At 36.7% G+C, this 15,395-nt stretch overlaps 1 protein-coding gene across 1 annotated transcript in view; it reads right to left on the bottom strand.

Annotated features, from left to right (window-relative positions):
• Positions 1 to 1,037: 1,037 nt before the first annotated feature.
• Positions 1,038 to 15,395, bottom strand: part of LOC124159320 (breast cancer type 2 susceptibility protein homolog) — a 29,822-nt gene continuing 15,464 nt past the window's right edge. Inside the window, exons 7-13 of the mRNA XM_046535063.1 lie at positions 15,044 to 15,263; positions 7,355 to 7,677; positions 5,194 to 5,400; positions 4,703 to 4,845; positions 3,689 to 3,998; positions 3,292 to 3,495; positions 1,038 to 1,991 (exon numbers count right to left, since the gene is read on the bottom strand). Of these exons, the coding sequence (XP_046391019.1) occupies positions 1,509 to 1,991; positions 3,292 to 3,495; positions 3,689 to 3,998; positions 4,703 to 4,845; positions 5,194 to 5,400; positions 7,355 to 7,677; positions 15,044 to 15,263 (1,890 nt within the window). The 3' untranslated portion in view covers positions 1,038 to 1,508. The remainder of the gene's footprint in view (positions 1,992 to 3,291; positions 3,496 to 3,688; positions 3,999 to 4,702; positions 4,846 to 5,193; positions 5,401 to 7,354; positions 7,678 to 15,043; positions 15,264 to 15,395) is intronic.

Consider the following 15,395-nt stretch of genomic DNA (forward strand, 5'->3'; position numbering starts at 1 on the left):
GACGTCACGTGGAGTGGAATCGCATGGGCGCCAATCTGGCCTTTTTCAAATGAGGATAAAATTTGACCCTTGCCATTCGTCTAAACCGGTATTTCAAAAACCAAATAATTTGTGTATTATGAATACACTAATGGTGGGTAACGAATCGCCATCAATGCCTTTTGTTTTCTTTGATGAAGGAAACTACCCTATTGACGTGCTCTGCTGGTCAGTCCGGGAGCCCACTTCTCCACCTCCGTACATAACTAATATCCACTTCCAAGTCTTCCGATCATGAGCACAGCCTTCAGCAAGCTACCATCTTTCATACAGTGTGCGCCGTTCGTAAATAGCAGTATTTGTACAGAAGTTATGACCTTGAAACCTCCTCCTATTTTTCGTCCATATTTGGCACTCCATACCATACTTTGGTAAGTGTATGCCATTATTTTTTATCAATATTAATGGATGAGATACTTATAATACTGTATTGAATACGTACCTTTTTATCTTTTTCATTTTTTTTCACGCCAAATTACATTAAATAAGCATTTTTTAAACCATTAATTTGCATTGTATGTTAGATTTTTTAGTACTTTTTTAATTATTGCTTATTTGATTTGTAAAATTTAAAGAACTATAAAGAGGGATAGCTCTCCATTTTTTGAGCCCCAAAAGTACTAATTTTATATTGCTGCCTGTGTTAGCACATTAGGACATCTTATTTTTCTACAAAAAAATTATTTCGGGGAAAGAAAAAATTCTTCAAGTATGGAAAATTTCCGATTTCAGGGAAGAACACGTACTGCATACTCTTTACCCATCATTATGAGGGGTCTTGACTTTTACGGCACATGGGTATTAAAAGTGGAATTTTTATTTGCTCAAAATTATTGATTTTTTTGGAAAAACATAAAAAGTCAAAAACAACTAGACGTCAGGAAAAATTAAGGTGTTTCAGCAAAAAATGTAGGACATGTAACCTCGGGAGTTCCTACCCATCAGAACGACAGGTACGGTCCTCCTGGTGTTTATCTGGGAAAATTATAAGTGCAACATAGCATTTTAAGTTTATTTCTCAAACTTGTAATGCAAAAAACTATAATTGAGTATAAAATATATATGCATAGACATCATTTCCATATGAAACTATATTTTAACATGCTCTCCAAGGCCAGGTGTTCCTTTCCAACTAATTACAACCACATTTCTTTGTATTACAAATCTCATATAGCAAGGATAAGCACAGTTCTATCATCAAAAAGTCCTCAATTCTGTGCAATATCCTTACTTGTAGCACCATAAATTTCTCTGAAGCACTTGCTGTAATGTTTTCACTTGGAGCTCTTAGGTGCCTAAAAATATTTCATGCACCAGAAGGGATTCTATCATTACTATTTACAGGAAATTACAGAAACTCTAGGAAAATGAGGTATCTGATTAAAATCGATAATGCCACTTTACCACAGAATACAGTTTTCATCAATGAAATAAGGTGAGTAGAGATTCACAACTTTATAGAAAGCTTGCTACTCTAGTGGATCTGAGTCGAGACTCATTGGAGGACTGTCTGAATCGTGAAAACTGGAACTTTTCCCCTCCGCCATGGAAACAGGAACAGCTTTTCTTTCAGAATCATAGCTTAAAGGAGATTGACACCTCTCCATAACTGTTGTAAGTGATTTCCTAACATGACTAGATGATGCTTCAGCAGACTTTTTAGGGGGATTAAATGCCTTTACTACAGAAGATGACTTCCTAATATGGCATTTTGGAAGGGTTATTTCAGGAGAGCCCTCATACATCTGCAGTTTCTTCATTCTAGCAGCCACTGATGGTCTAATGCTACCAACACTTTCCTGTGGGGCAGGAGCTGTTACAGGAGAAAGTACTGGTTTCACTCCTTTTGATGTGATTCCTTTAAGGCATGACTCACTGACTTCTTCAATATCACGCCCCAAGACTGTATCCAACTTCTGCTCACAAGATTGAATGAAGTCACCACCAATGATCTTGAATTAAGGAAGAGACAACAGAAAAATTACTGACTGTTGAACAATTTACACTTGCAATGAAGGTGGATGAATTAACTTCCATCACTTTTCCAATAACATTTCTCTGAAGAATACGTTACTACAGAATTTATTACATGCTGCCATGCTGCCGGTTACAACTATTTAATCCCTCAATTAGCTATTCACTTTCTATGCTAGTCGGTATAAAAATAACTATTAAAACATATTGTACACAAATAAAAAACAGAATTGTTATTAGATTGAAAGTTATAGTGGCTGATATTAAGTTGTTACTCTGTTACCCAATATAAAAATTCCACTATAAATCCACTCACAACATAAGCATTTCTAAACAAAAATCTCCTTAAATGATGTAAACTATAACAATATTTCTCCACATCTCCACCAAATATTACAGGGGATTCAAAACCTGAATTTATGACCAGGCCATTTTAGGCAAACCCCTTTCCCTCCCAAGTTGCACTATCATTTACGATACCCCTTGTGACCTTCTTCATACGTTTAACTACGAAGTATATTGGAAGCGATGTTTAAGAGTAGGCACTTAGTAGGGGCATTGTGTCAGCCACGACATTTTTACTGAATTCCTACTACCCATCAATTCCCACCATAAGTTTTTAGGTGAACCCTTTCCCTCCAGAGTTGCACTGTCATTAATGATTTCACACTTTTGAAGAACCACAGTCGGAGGCGCTGATTTTTTAGCTACTTACGCTGGCATTAACTAGATATGTTGACAAATTTTTTGCCATAATTCGTACAAACGAATTACATTTGCTCCAGGGACCAAGCCTGATGTTCATAATTTCAAAACTTCATATTATTGAATAGTGCCATGTATTTACCATAGGCTTTTTGCCAGGACCACCATTTCACTACTTATTGTCGAAAACATCATAATATCCTCCTTCGTATAATCGAGAGTTTAATTTAATTAAGACAATTATCCCCGTGCTAATACTTCAATTGAATTTTATAATGGAACTGAATGAGACGATGCTATCATCTCTATCACCATCCAACTATAGACCAATCAGATTCATCATTTGCAATCTTATATACACCTTAGATACAAGTCCAAAAATGAGGGTCATAGAAGTCTTTTGCATTTTCAATATGTACACATCTCATGTCACCGTAGTAGAAATAGCAGTAACTAAGATCAGTCTAAAATTGTAAAACCATTTTTAAAAAAACTGAAAAAATCCACCTAAAAGTATTCTAAATTTCTTCTATTCAACGTTAAGCACACAATGAATGACCGAATTATGCATACCTGTAATTCTTTTTCAGCTTCGACTTCCAGCTTGAAATCTCTCAATGTCTTTTTAAGCCTTTCTTCCTGAGGATTTAATGTGAAACTAGAAGTTTCAACAGCTTGGGCAGTGGCTATTTTATGAAGACCATGAAGGCGTCGCCACTGTAAGTTAAGTATTACGACAACAGATCCACGGTAGAGAAATTCTTCCACTGCAAATTCCTGAGAGACACAATCACCAGAAAAAGTAAAATGTACTACATTGAAATTATTTAAAAGAATGATATATGCAGTGATATCTAATTTGAGGAGCTACATATTCCAACAAAGTTATAAATTCCATCCCTAATAATATAGCCTCAATAATTCATATTAAAATATCTTCACATTTATTTATTATAAACATTAAACCAACCTGAATTCCACCCCAAAATGCAATTTTTAGTAAACTACCATCTGATCCAGCCACATATACATGTTGGAAACCTGAATGCTTTCCCTCATTGGGTATCTCTTCCACTCTTATCACCATAGCAATAATGTCGACTTCTCCAAAAGGTGGCTGGGGAGAATGACATCCTTGGCCAGAGTTAAACTCATAGTCATCGAATCTACGCCAAAGAATTTCTCTTCTGAGTGTGGGGTAGGAAGATTCCATTAACGTTTGGGATTTTTTTAATTTGTACCTTGTGTGCTTTCCACTACTTAACTGGATGAAATTTGATCTGAAATTATAAATATCAATATAAATTTAACTTCTAGTTCAGTAAAAATATAGACTCTCTAATTTTAATTCTTACATGATATGTAAAAAGTTTTTACATGAGCTACCTAAGTATAATGCGCGTTAAACAAATTTAATTCTGTCTCCATTAAAGTCTTTCAATTACATAACAGATCAACATTTACTAAAAGAAATAAGCATTGAAATTGCCATACCCCAATATTACAAATTAATTTACTTTGCACTCAGCCTAAATTAGGTACTTCATAACAATTAGCAGATGCAATCTGAAAATGAATGTGAAGTAGGCTATCTTATGCATTCATCAGGTTAATTCAGACTCCCTCCATGATATGCAAGTAACATTCCCTCACTCACTCAAGTTTAACGAGAAGGTTGGTTTCGACAGGTGAGGGCAGAGCTTACTAAGCCACAGGTGTATGCATATTACCAATCAGTGGGCCAGTTTCTTCACCTAGGCCACCGAGCTTAACAAGGATTTTAACTTGACTAAAGTTGCTTGCTCAACCCAATTTTTTTCAATGAAACCACTTAAAATTTTACAATACTATTTGGAATTAAAGTTTTATGTATTTACTCTGAATATCAACTCCTGAAAATAGGAGAAAATAGAAAAAAAATTCTGCTGCCAAAGGGTTTTGGTCAAATCAAGGCAGACTTAATCAATGAAAGACAATCATTTACCTCATTCCATTGGCAGTGACCCCAAAGATTTTCAAAATGCTACCTTCCTTAGAAAGTAAGCTAATGATATCCTCAGAAGGCCTCCAAATTGTGAGGACAGCAGATTTAGGAATGATGGGTCTCTTAGCATCAACAAGCCTAACCTGAAAAGGATTTGAACACTGAGTAACACAACACAGTTATAATCCAAAATAAAATAAACATAGGCATTCCACGGTTGATCTGATATTGGCTCATGATGCTTCATACATGAGGGCATTTATATGTCTCTCAAGTCTACTGAAATAATTTTTAGGCTCACGGCTATATACAATCACAACAGTGCAGGGACAATGACGATAAGTTCAGAGCAGTCCTCCTTTATAAAGAAATCAAAGGAATTCAGACAAATAGAAAAGAAATGGTATGCATCAATAACACAAAGATGACATTACTTTATCCTCATGCAAGGCTGTAATCCACAGCAGCCATTATTTGAAAATAATACAAACCTTTAATAAATTGACGACATCTCGCTTTTTTCGACCTAAAGAAGAATGAGCACTGGAGGGGTCCGAAGTTTTTTCACTCGAAGCCAACTTCTCTTCTTCCTGCCTAATTTTCTGCTTTACTCGCTCCTCCAGCTCTTTTTGAAAATTATCACGAGACTCTTGCCGATATGCACTGATCATGTTTACTTGGGATGATGTAAGCATTTTCTAAAAGGAAAAGAGATATTCATCAAGAATGGTTTAGAGATTTATTGGCATACAATATTATTGAAAGCTATTCAGCTCACATCCAAGCAACATAAATGAACATACAAGCTACAGCTAACTGATAATTTTGCATGCAATAATAACAGAGATAAATTTGCTGCTTTTCACCAAACTTTTAATATATTTAAATGTAAAACATACCAACAAAGACATAAATTCAAACACTCTACAATTCTGTACATATTGTTTTCATTTATGTACGCCTGAACTATCTATCCTTTGAGGAATGAGACATTCTTTGCATACTTTTTCTTTAACTAATGAACTGTCTTGATTACACACATAAAATCCAATGCATACCCTTATTTTTTTATACGTTTCTGCTGACCATTCCCACAAAATTTTCTTCTTCAGATGGATGCTTTTTTCTTTATCATAGTATTATGGAGAGGAAGCATTGCCACAAAAAAATTTTGTAAGTTTTAAGTAATTAACCAGGTAAGAGGTTAAAATTTGATTTGAAGGTATAATGACTAGCAATATTGAAGTTGGGAATCACGTTGGTGAGCTAGTGAGAGTATTGGCTTCCCACCCAGTGGATCTGTGTTCAAAGGCTGGCAGTGGCAGATATTTTCCAGAGTCTGCCGGATCCCTGTTTCCGTGTTTCGTGGAGGGCACTTCAACCACAACACTTCGTTCATCCGGTGGGATGTTAAGCTGTGGTCCCCTTGGTGCCTTTTGTTAAGAGCAGGCTAACGCCGATGCAAATTTTCTCTTCCCACTTCATTACTTACCCCACCTTTACGGTACAAAATGACCTTGCTGTTAGTCGCCTCCTCCACATATTATGCCAGCACCCAAAGCACTCATAGTACAGCCACAGTGAGTTAACTTGGAATCTTGGGGTACAAGAACCATCCCTTGCCCACCCTTTTTTGGGTGTAACTCAGCACCATCGACATTGCGACATATATGAACGTGGAAGGCTAAGTCACACACATTATAACAGCCATGTCAATACATAGATACATAACAGCTTATTTCGCACCATAAGTTATCAAACAACTCTTCTTGAAAAATAACAATATAATTTATTCATGACCCCATAGGAAATTTGAGCAGACCCAGTACACAAATAAAGTGAAACCAATATACATACATAACCAAGCTACATTATTGAATGGTATGTAAAAGGTAAGGTGATATATTCATACCAGCCACTTAATTGAAGAGAAAATCACTATGAATGCCAAGGGAAAGGACTAGGAGTAGAGCCATGGACTTTCGGGTTTCCACTCTAAGAGTCCACACCAGTATGCTAAAAAGGTTACTTAATCCCTTAATTAAGGTGGCATAATCATCTGCACAGTAATCCAGGGTACCAAAGGTGCATGGTTTGCTTCCCTGTCTAGGAAAATTTTTCCCATGGCAATTAACATACACCAATTATTGAGGGAAGAGATAGCAGGAATGGTTTCCCAAATACATACCTTTAAATGGTGTTCTTGAAGTGACACCATTACGTGGACTACCTTACATCTGGTCTACCCTTGGATCTATCTGGCGTGGGTATCCTTACTTGGAGTAATTGATAACTACACCTGCCGTTGCAGCTCTAAAGTAATTGGAATTTAGCATCTTTCCATAGTGACAAGGTTGTAGCCCAAACAAGAGAAACGGTTGGGACAGAGGGTTTTAATGAAGTGAGTATTAAGATGGATGAGGATGTTGAAAAACTCTATCAAAAGGAGGAATTTTGGGTAAGCAGGGGAGAAGCAGGAAGAGAATTGGATTTATAGATAAAATGAAAGTGTGTCTTATATTGAATTGAAGAGGGAAAGTCCATTTTCGGGGAGGAGAACCAGAATAATTTGCAACAATATCCATGAAAACTGATCTTATTAGTAAAAAATTAAAATAAATGATAAAGTCATAGCCAGTTAAGATTCCTCACCTGTACTTCGGATGGATCACCAGATTCATCAACAAGTCTCGAAAGTTCTTCTACAGCAACCGTTTCCCCTTGGAAAGACAAAATGCCACTCTTTGCAGAGCCACCATGCATGGAATGGCCGATCCTGGGACGTTTGGAACTCCCTCCAGCTAAATTCCCACCTGGTAATGCTCTCTTGCCTTTCTGCCTCCTGGCTGCAGCTTCCTCCTCCAGTTCCCGTTGCATCTCAGCACTTACTTCAGCATAGACTGCCTCAAGCCATGACTGCCTCTTCAGCTCATACCTGGCTGCCGCCTTTGCTTCTGCCCTCTTGCTACGAGTGACTGAAAATGGCAAAAATTCACCATAAGAATGCATCAATAGAGTGGTCACAAATCCATAAGTTTCAAAATGTTTAGGATAACTTTGGTTTTCATGTATGAAGTATTTTCAGACAAATATTTTTTGTTAAATGTGCACGATCAATAAGATTAGGATTCCTGGAACATTCCCAAGGTTTCAAATTTCAGCAGAATTACTAATGTGGGTTTAAGAATTGAAATTGAGAATTGAAATACATATCACTGTAAAATTTTTCATAGCACACTTAAGTTACACAGGCACTGACATTGTCACATGTACAATCACTTGCAAAAGTCAGTCCACAAAACCAACACAGCTGTTTAAAAACTTTTCCACATACAGCACACTCCCGATTATGTGGGCTAATGATGGGGAGAGACGGAACGAATAATTGGAAAACACAGATAACCCAAACTTTCACTTTAATGTCTTGTAATGTTCATAATTTACGTAAAACAAACAATATATTATTATTTATGCAGTTATTCTGTTATTTTCTTTCTTTCTTGAGAGCTTTCTTCTCCAGTTTGCGATCTTTTTAGTGGCGATAACATGGTTGTACTCATATTATTAATGCTCCTTGTAAGGCCTGGTTTCGAGAAGCACACATCCTAGCTTTGTGATCACGGATACAGAAAAGTGGTTTGCACGAATGCTTCAAAACCACTGCTCGACGTCAGAAACTACACTGTCAGGCCACGTAGTCGCCTCTCGCACAAGTTGCCCAGGTTGCAACTGCAGCGGGACGTGTATCTGTGATCACGGAGTGCGGTCGTGCATTGCAAGGCTTGGAAAAGAGGAACACGGTGCTCCTGTGAATGGAGCTAGTGCATGATCGCTTCAGTTTTACAAAGGGGATTCTAACGGAAATAATAAGCCCAGTGTATCCTAGCATTAATACAGTAATTACGGTGATTTTGCGCCCGATTTTATTGTTTTTTTAAGATCGCGGAAAATATTGAGCGAGAGTGAAAACCATGCACGAATAATCCGCAACTGAGATATAACGCAGCCGGATAATTGGGAGTCTGCAGTATTTCTTTCACACATTTTAATGTGTTCCATGCTGAGCAAGAGTCAATTAGAGAAGATTGGCATGTACAATCGGTGCAATTTGACTTTGCCCAGGCAAAAAGACCCAAGCGTTACTTTCTGAACAAGAAAACCCTCTATCCCTACATAAACTTCATTCCATACCCAAAAACAGTCTGCGTTCAAAGAAAGCAGAGAATTTTACTTTTAGCTGGAACTTTGCATTACAATAGGTAGAGAGCAAAATATTTTCTGTTGCCCTTAAGTTGCTGAAGGACGGAGTACAATATGAGTGATACAAAAGGAATCTGCAGGACAGCGAGGGCATCATAATATTTTTAGCCCAATATCCTCCATTAAACTACGGCTATACATAGGTACTCCAATTTTGATATCATCCTTAACCTTCCACATTCAGTTTCACCTATTTCTGTCTCGAAGAACTTCATACCATTTTACCATGACAATATGCAAAATTTCTTTCTTAGATGTGAAAATGATATTTATTGTGAAAATAAATATGTTGCCAGACTACAAGTAGCAGCCATTCCGAGAATACCATATTAGACGCCCATTAAAAAAAAAAGGAAAAAAGAAAAAAAAAATAATTGAGAAGTATAATTTTCAGAAAAACAATTACCCTTCCACGGAATGTGTAAAAAAATTCCCCTAAAATAATTAATATTCTTCTGATAACTAACATATTTATTTAAGTATTTTTTCAAATACATTGATTATTGAAAAATCTCAACCTTACATGGATAATGTTGACTTTATTTTGATTGAGTCATATTAATACTTATGGGTCATTCCATGTCAGTTCACCCAGGCATGGCACCCACCGACTCGGATTTTAATGAAATTTTTGTCACTAGCTGCTATCACCTATCTAATGACCCATGTAAAATATTTCCTCTCTCACTCTCATAGATTGCAAGATATGAGGAGTCGAAGTTTGAGATGTTGGCTCAGAAGTGGTGCTCGTGGGAGTCAAATTCCAGAGTGCAGGGCACAGGGTAAAAATTCATAACTCAGAAACCACATTATATATTTGAATGAAATTTTGACCCCTTGTCTATCCAAGTACATAGCTTCCATAGTAATGTCTTTTATTCCCCTTGCATTGTTATGTTAGCCAAAATGATGTCAGCAGTTGTTAATTAGCCGATTTTTTTAGCTCAAAAACATTACTTCATATTTTTAGAATTATCACCAAAAGGCAGAGCAGTTAACTCATCCAATTTTTTTTTAAATTGAAGGTTAATATGTGCTCCAATATACTGTGAAATAAAAATGGTGGTGTTTTGACTGCCACTATGAGTATTTCAGGTTTTACTTTTTTTTCTGCCCCCGTGAGAGGGATTTTGGACATGTACTGTAAGATAATAAGTATGTATAAGTGTATCCATACCTTCATGAGGATATATTTGAAATATTGGTCAGTAAATCTAAGACCAAACATGTAGTCTAGTGAATGGGGCTCTTGTTCATACAATTGTTTTTAATAACAATACTTGGCTTGTGGCAGCTGAGGGGAAAAGAGTCCAAATGGCTCAGAAATGTGAAATGATGCTTTTTTCCTGGAATTTACCCATTTTTCAAGTGTTTAGTTAATGGAAAAATTGGTATCAAAATACATTAGACTCTTACTGTGCATAAGAGGATAAATGTAAATACTAATTTAAGTAAAATTATTTAAATAATACACTTCAATGTGTTTAAGGCATCTCCTGAACATCTCTGGAGGCAATCTAGGGCAACTAGACGCTTAACAGTACCACCAATTCCATCACATGGGGATTTTCCATATGGGTGCATAAATTTCACTTTCACATCATGTTCTTCCTCATGTTTAGAAATCACTAATCCAAAAAACCAGTGGTCATCATCAGCACATGCAATGTACAAGTTTATTAAGATCTGTGAAAAAGTGATTAAATGAGTCCCGCTGAACTGGAGTTGTACAAAGTTAGCCTCACTTTCACAGAAGAAGTACAGTCTTCCAGACTTGGTGATGGAAGAGCTGGCAGAGCAAATGGTATTACTTATAGATATGCAGTAGGTTGTCACCAATATCCACATTCCTTGATGGCAACTGGAGTATTAAATTTCTATTTCACTGGGAGAGATAATGCTGACATTATGTGCCCCTCTCCCCTGCCTCACATATGATTGTATTACATAACAAACTTGAGAAGGTAATACAATCCCACCTATTCAGCCTCACTTTCCAGTGTTATTCCATCTCCCCAAGGAATAAGAGAATTAAGTGCAACCTCTACATTAGGAAGAATAAAATGTTTCAATGTATCACAGTGAGGGCATGATAAATCAAAATAGATTCTAGGGTACCACTTTTAGTCTTCTGCCAAGTCTTCTTGTGTGAAGATGCTCCATGGGTGTCCAAGTTTATTCTGTGTGTACAATCAGTGTATATTTACCAGTACATTAATTGTGTGTGCTATGAGTTAGGCGTAGCTGCTCATCATGAACTTCGACATTAAAAAAGGTTAGTGTCTCCACTATGCTTCAAAATGAGCAAATTGTTGAACTGTGCAGCATTGGAAAAGTAACTGCATCTGATTGCCTCAAAAAAAGCTACACACCAGTGGTGCAACTGAACAAAATTGAGATCATGAGTATGCTTCAAAAACAGCTGTTATCTCTCAGAAGTGGTGTACCTGGGGAAGTCCTATCCAATGTCTGCGAACATCACAGAATATACTATTTGAAAAAGTATGAAACCTACCAAATATATTGTCTTGATCCTTTTAAGAGCCACAAGAAGAAAATATCAAAATCGCTGAGAAATGCAAGTCTTGAATTTGCAGAAAAGGCCTGTAAAATCCCAACTCTTCGGAAATTAGTGCCAGAAATGAAAATAGGCCAGCCATGTAGGGAGGAAGTACAGAAACAATCCAGGTTTGGAAATGAGCTTTCTGATGTTGAAGCAGTAGATAAAGACAGCAATGATAGTATTTTGAATTTTCAAACAACAGTGTCCCAAGAAAAATCAACTGAGCTACTTAACAGAACGCTGCAAGATATAGAGGAGTTACCTTTAAAATTTCATGGCATATCATCTCACAGAAGGTCAACCTACGCTAAAAGGAAAGTAGAGTCAGCATGCAGTAATTTTAAAAGGAAAGTTAAAAGAGTTCTTGATAAAGAATTATCTCCAAAAAAGGTTGACCCAAAACTCCCAAAATAACTACTTCAGAAAGTTCATGATATGGATGTGCTCATAGACTTAATCAAACAAAAAGTTGACACATCAAGCACTCATCAAGGAAAGGTACATCTGTTCTCATTGGTACCAACTTCATGGAGCAGGAAGAAAGTAATGGAAGAGTTTCATGTGAGTGAGTACACTGCCTGCCAAGCAAGAGAGCTTTTCAGAGACAATGGAAAATTAGCTGCACCTGAATTGAGAAAAGGGAAGGCAAAAATAAAACATTACAATTAGTTAGGACACTCTATGAAAGTGATGAGTACTCCAGAATGATGCCTGGAAAGAAAGATTCCATTAGTATCTCCAAAAATGTACATGTTCAGAAGAGATTATTACTTGCTAACTTGAAGGAATTGTATTCCACTTTTAAATTTGACTTCCCCAGAATTAAAATTGGCTTTTCTAAATTCTGCAACCTAGGTCCAAAATGGTTTGTGGTAGCAGGATCTCCTGGAACGCATTCAGTGTCTGTTTGCACAATTCATTAAAATGTCAACCTACTGCTTAATGCCAGTAATATAGAGGAAACAAGCCAGGACCAAATTGGTCATTTCGTGTGCTCTAGAAATAATAGGGACCGTATACTGTGACATTGCTCTAAGAGTCCTTCACGTGAAAAATTGAAAAGCTTACTGCTGAAAAAGTTTGAAGAATGTGACCCCAGAGATGAAGTTTCATACAGTCAGTCGGTTTCCAAGGACAGATATCAACTGGTGAACTTCACTGCGACATTTGATGAGTACTGATTAACTTTAATTGAAAGAGTGGAAAAACTGGTGCTCCATTCATTTATTACGAAGGTACAGGCAAACTACCTTAAGCAAATGAAAGAAAATCTTGGACCCCATGAAGCAGCTGTTCTCTTTGACTTCAGTGAGAACTACTCATATGTTATCCAGGATGAGGCACAAGGGTATCACTGGACAAGTGATAGTTGTACGGTACACCCTGTTGTGATTTATACTCAAGATCACCTTACTAAACAGCTTATTATTTCCAGTTTATGAATCTTGTCAGATGATTTGGAGCATGATGTAGCTTTTGTTTATGAAACCCAAAGAATAATATTTTGCTTTGTTAAGGAAAAATTTACTTTAGTCAAAAAATTGAGTTACTTTAGTGATGGTTGTGCAGGACGGTACAAGAACTGCAAAATATTTCTCAATCTTTGCAAGCATTACCAGGATTTCTCCTTAATGTCTTCATGGACATTCTTTGCTACAAGCCATGGAAAATCCCCATGTGATGGAATTGGTGGTATTGTTAAGCGTTTAGTTGCCCGTGAGAGCCTCCAGAGATGTTCAGGAGATGCCTTAAACACATTGAAGTGTATTATTTAAATAATTTTACTTAAATTAGTATTTACATTTATCCTCTTATGCACAGTAAGAGTCTAATGTATTTTGATACCAATTTTTCCATTAACTAAACACTTGAAAAATGGGTAAATTCCAGGAAAAAAGCATCATTTCACATTTCTGAGCCATTTGGACTCTTTTCCCCTCAGCTGCCACAAGCCAAGTATTGTTATTAAAAACAATTGTATGAACAAGAGCCCCATTCACTAGACTACATGTTTGGTCTTAGATTTACTGACCAATATTTCAAATATATCCTCATGAAGGTATGGATACACTTATACTTATTATCTTACAGTACATGTCCAAAATCCCTCTCACGGGGGCAGAAAAAAAAGTAAAACCTGAAATACTCATAGTGGCAGTCAAAACACCACCATTTTTATTTCACAGTATATTGGAGCACATATTAACCTTCAATTTAAAAAAAAATTGGATGAGTTAACTGCTCTGCCTTTTGGTGATAATTCTAAAAATATGAAGTAATGTTTTTGAGCTAAAAAAATCGGCTAATTAACAACTGTTGACATCATTTTGGCTAACATAACAATGCAAGGGGAATAAAAGACATTACTATGGAAGCTATGTACTTGGATAGACAAGGGGTCAAAATTTCATTCAAATATATAATGTGGTTTCTGAGTTATGAATTTTTACCCTGTGCCCTGCACTCTGGAATTTGACTCCCACGAGCACCACTTCTGAGCCAACATCTCAAACTTCGACTCCTCATATCTTGCAAACTATGAGAGTGAGAGAGGAAATATTTTACATGGGTCATTAGATAGGTGATAGCAGCTAGTGACAAAAATTTCATTAAAATCCGAGTCGGTGGGTGTCATTTTGAAAATTTCTGGGTGATTTGACGTGGAATGACCCTTATAATACTCAAAATTACAGAAGGAAAAATAAAATATCCTTCATTGGGCCCCTAAACAGAGTCATTCCGAAGTCTGTGGCATGGTGACACACCACGTAACTAACACAAAATACATAATACATAGTATTATGTTAGTAGGAGCAAGGATTCTAAGCCAATAGGATGGCTTCCTACTATTTTTTTATTGCCTAAATAGAAAGATTATTACTCCTGGAGTACGTATTTCACACTTTTAGATTTTTAAATGACGATATCTATTTTTCGCGATTAAATTAAAAGAGAAAATTTTCAAGCGTGCGAAAATGCGACGGGTAACTATGAATGCTGGGAAATCTCCCGTGTGACGTTGTTTTGGTTCCAGCTGCCGCAAGTGAGGTGACCTTGGAGCGAGGCTCTGAGCGCTGATACGACACAGGATGCTAGCAGGTAGCTGAGTACCATGCTAGCTGGTAGCGCTTGGCTTAAATAAGGATTATAAATACCTTATCAATGAGGAAAACTTTCTGACCTTAGCCAGTTTTAATAGGTGATTATTAAGACATGTTTCCCTGATCTCTGTGCCTCATGCATACATTGGTAATCTCAGACGATGTAAAACTCCTTTCTACTCGTATAGAAACTAGGTCCCTGTGACGTCACGTGGAGTGGCATCGCATGGGCGCCAATCTGGCCTTTTTCAAATGAGGTTAAAATTCACCATTACCATTCGTTTAAACTGGGATTTATAAAACCAAATAATTTGTGTATTATGAATACACTAATGGTGGGTTACGAATCACAATCGATGCATTTCGTTTTCTTTCATGAAGGAAACTACCCTATTATTAAATGAAATATTTACTTACTTCTTCTACCATCTGAGGTTTTCTCAATGGAAAGCATTGGATACACTCGAGCCAAAATCACATCATTGAGTAGACCTATGGCACCTCCACTTGGTAGAATAGAATGTAATGACACTGGCAAGGGACCTGGATGACTGCATACATAGCCTAGCTTGGCATCCCATTTTGCTCGTCTTGTTGAGTTCGCGGAAAGCCTTATCCTTGCTAAGGAAGCAGGAGGCTACAAAATAAAAAAATAATGCAATCAATTTCACTCTAAATAACATAGCAAAGATATTAAACTAACACAAATATATAATTTAAAGACAAGCAACAATTAAAATCTCTGTTACGAGCCATATTGATGAGCTCT

The sequence above is a fragment of the Ischnura elegans genome, chromosome 5 (assembly GCF_921293095.1).
Source record: "Ischnura elegans chromosome 5, ioIscEleg1.1, whole genome shotgun sequence".
Lineage (NCBI taxonomy): Eukaryota > Metazoa > Arthropoda > Insecta > Odonata > Coenagrionidae > Ischnura > Ischnura elegans.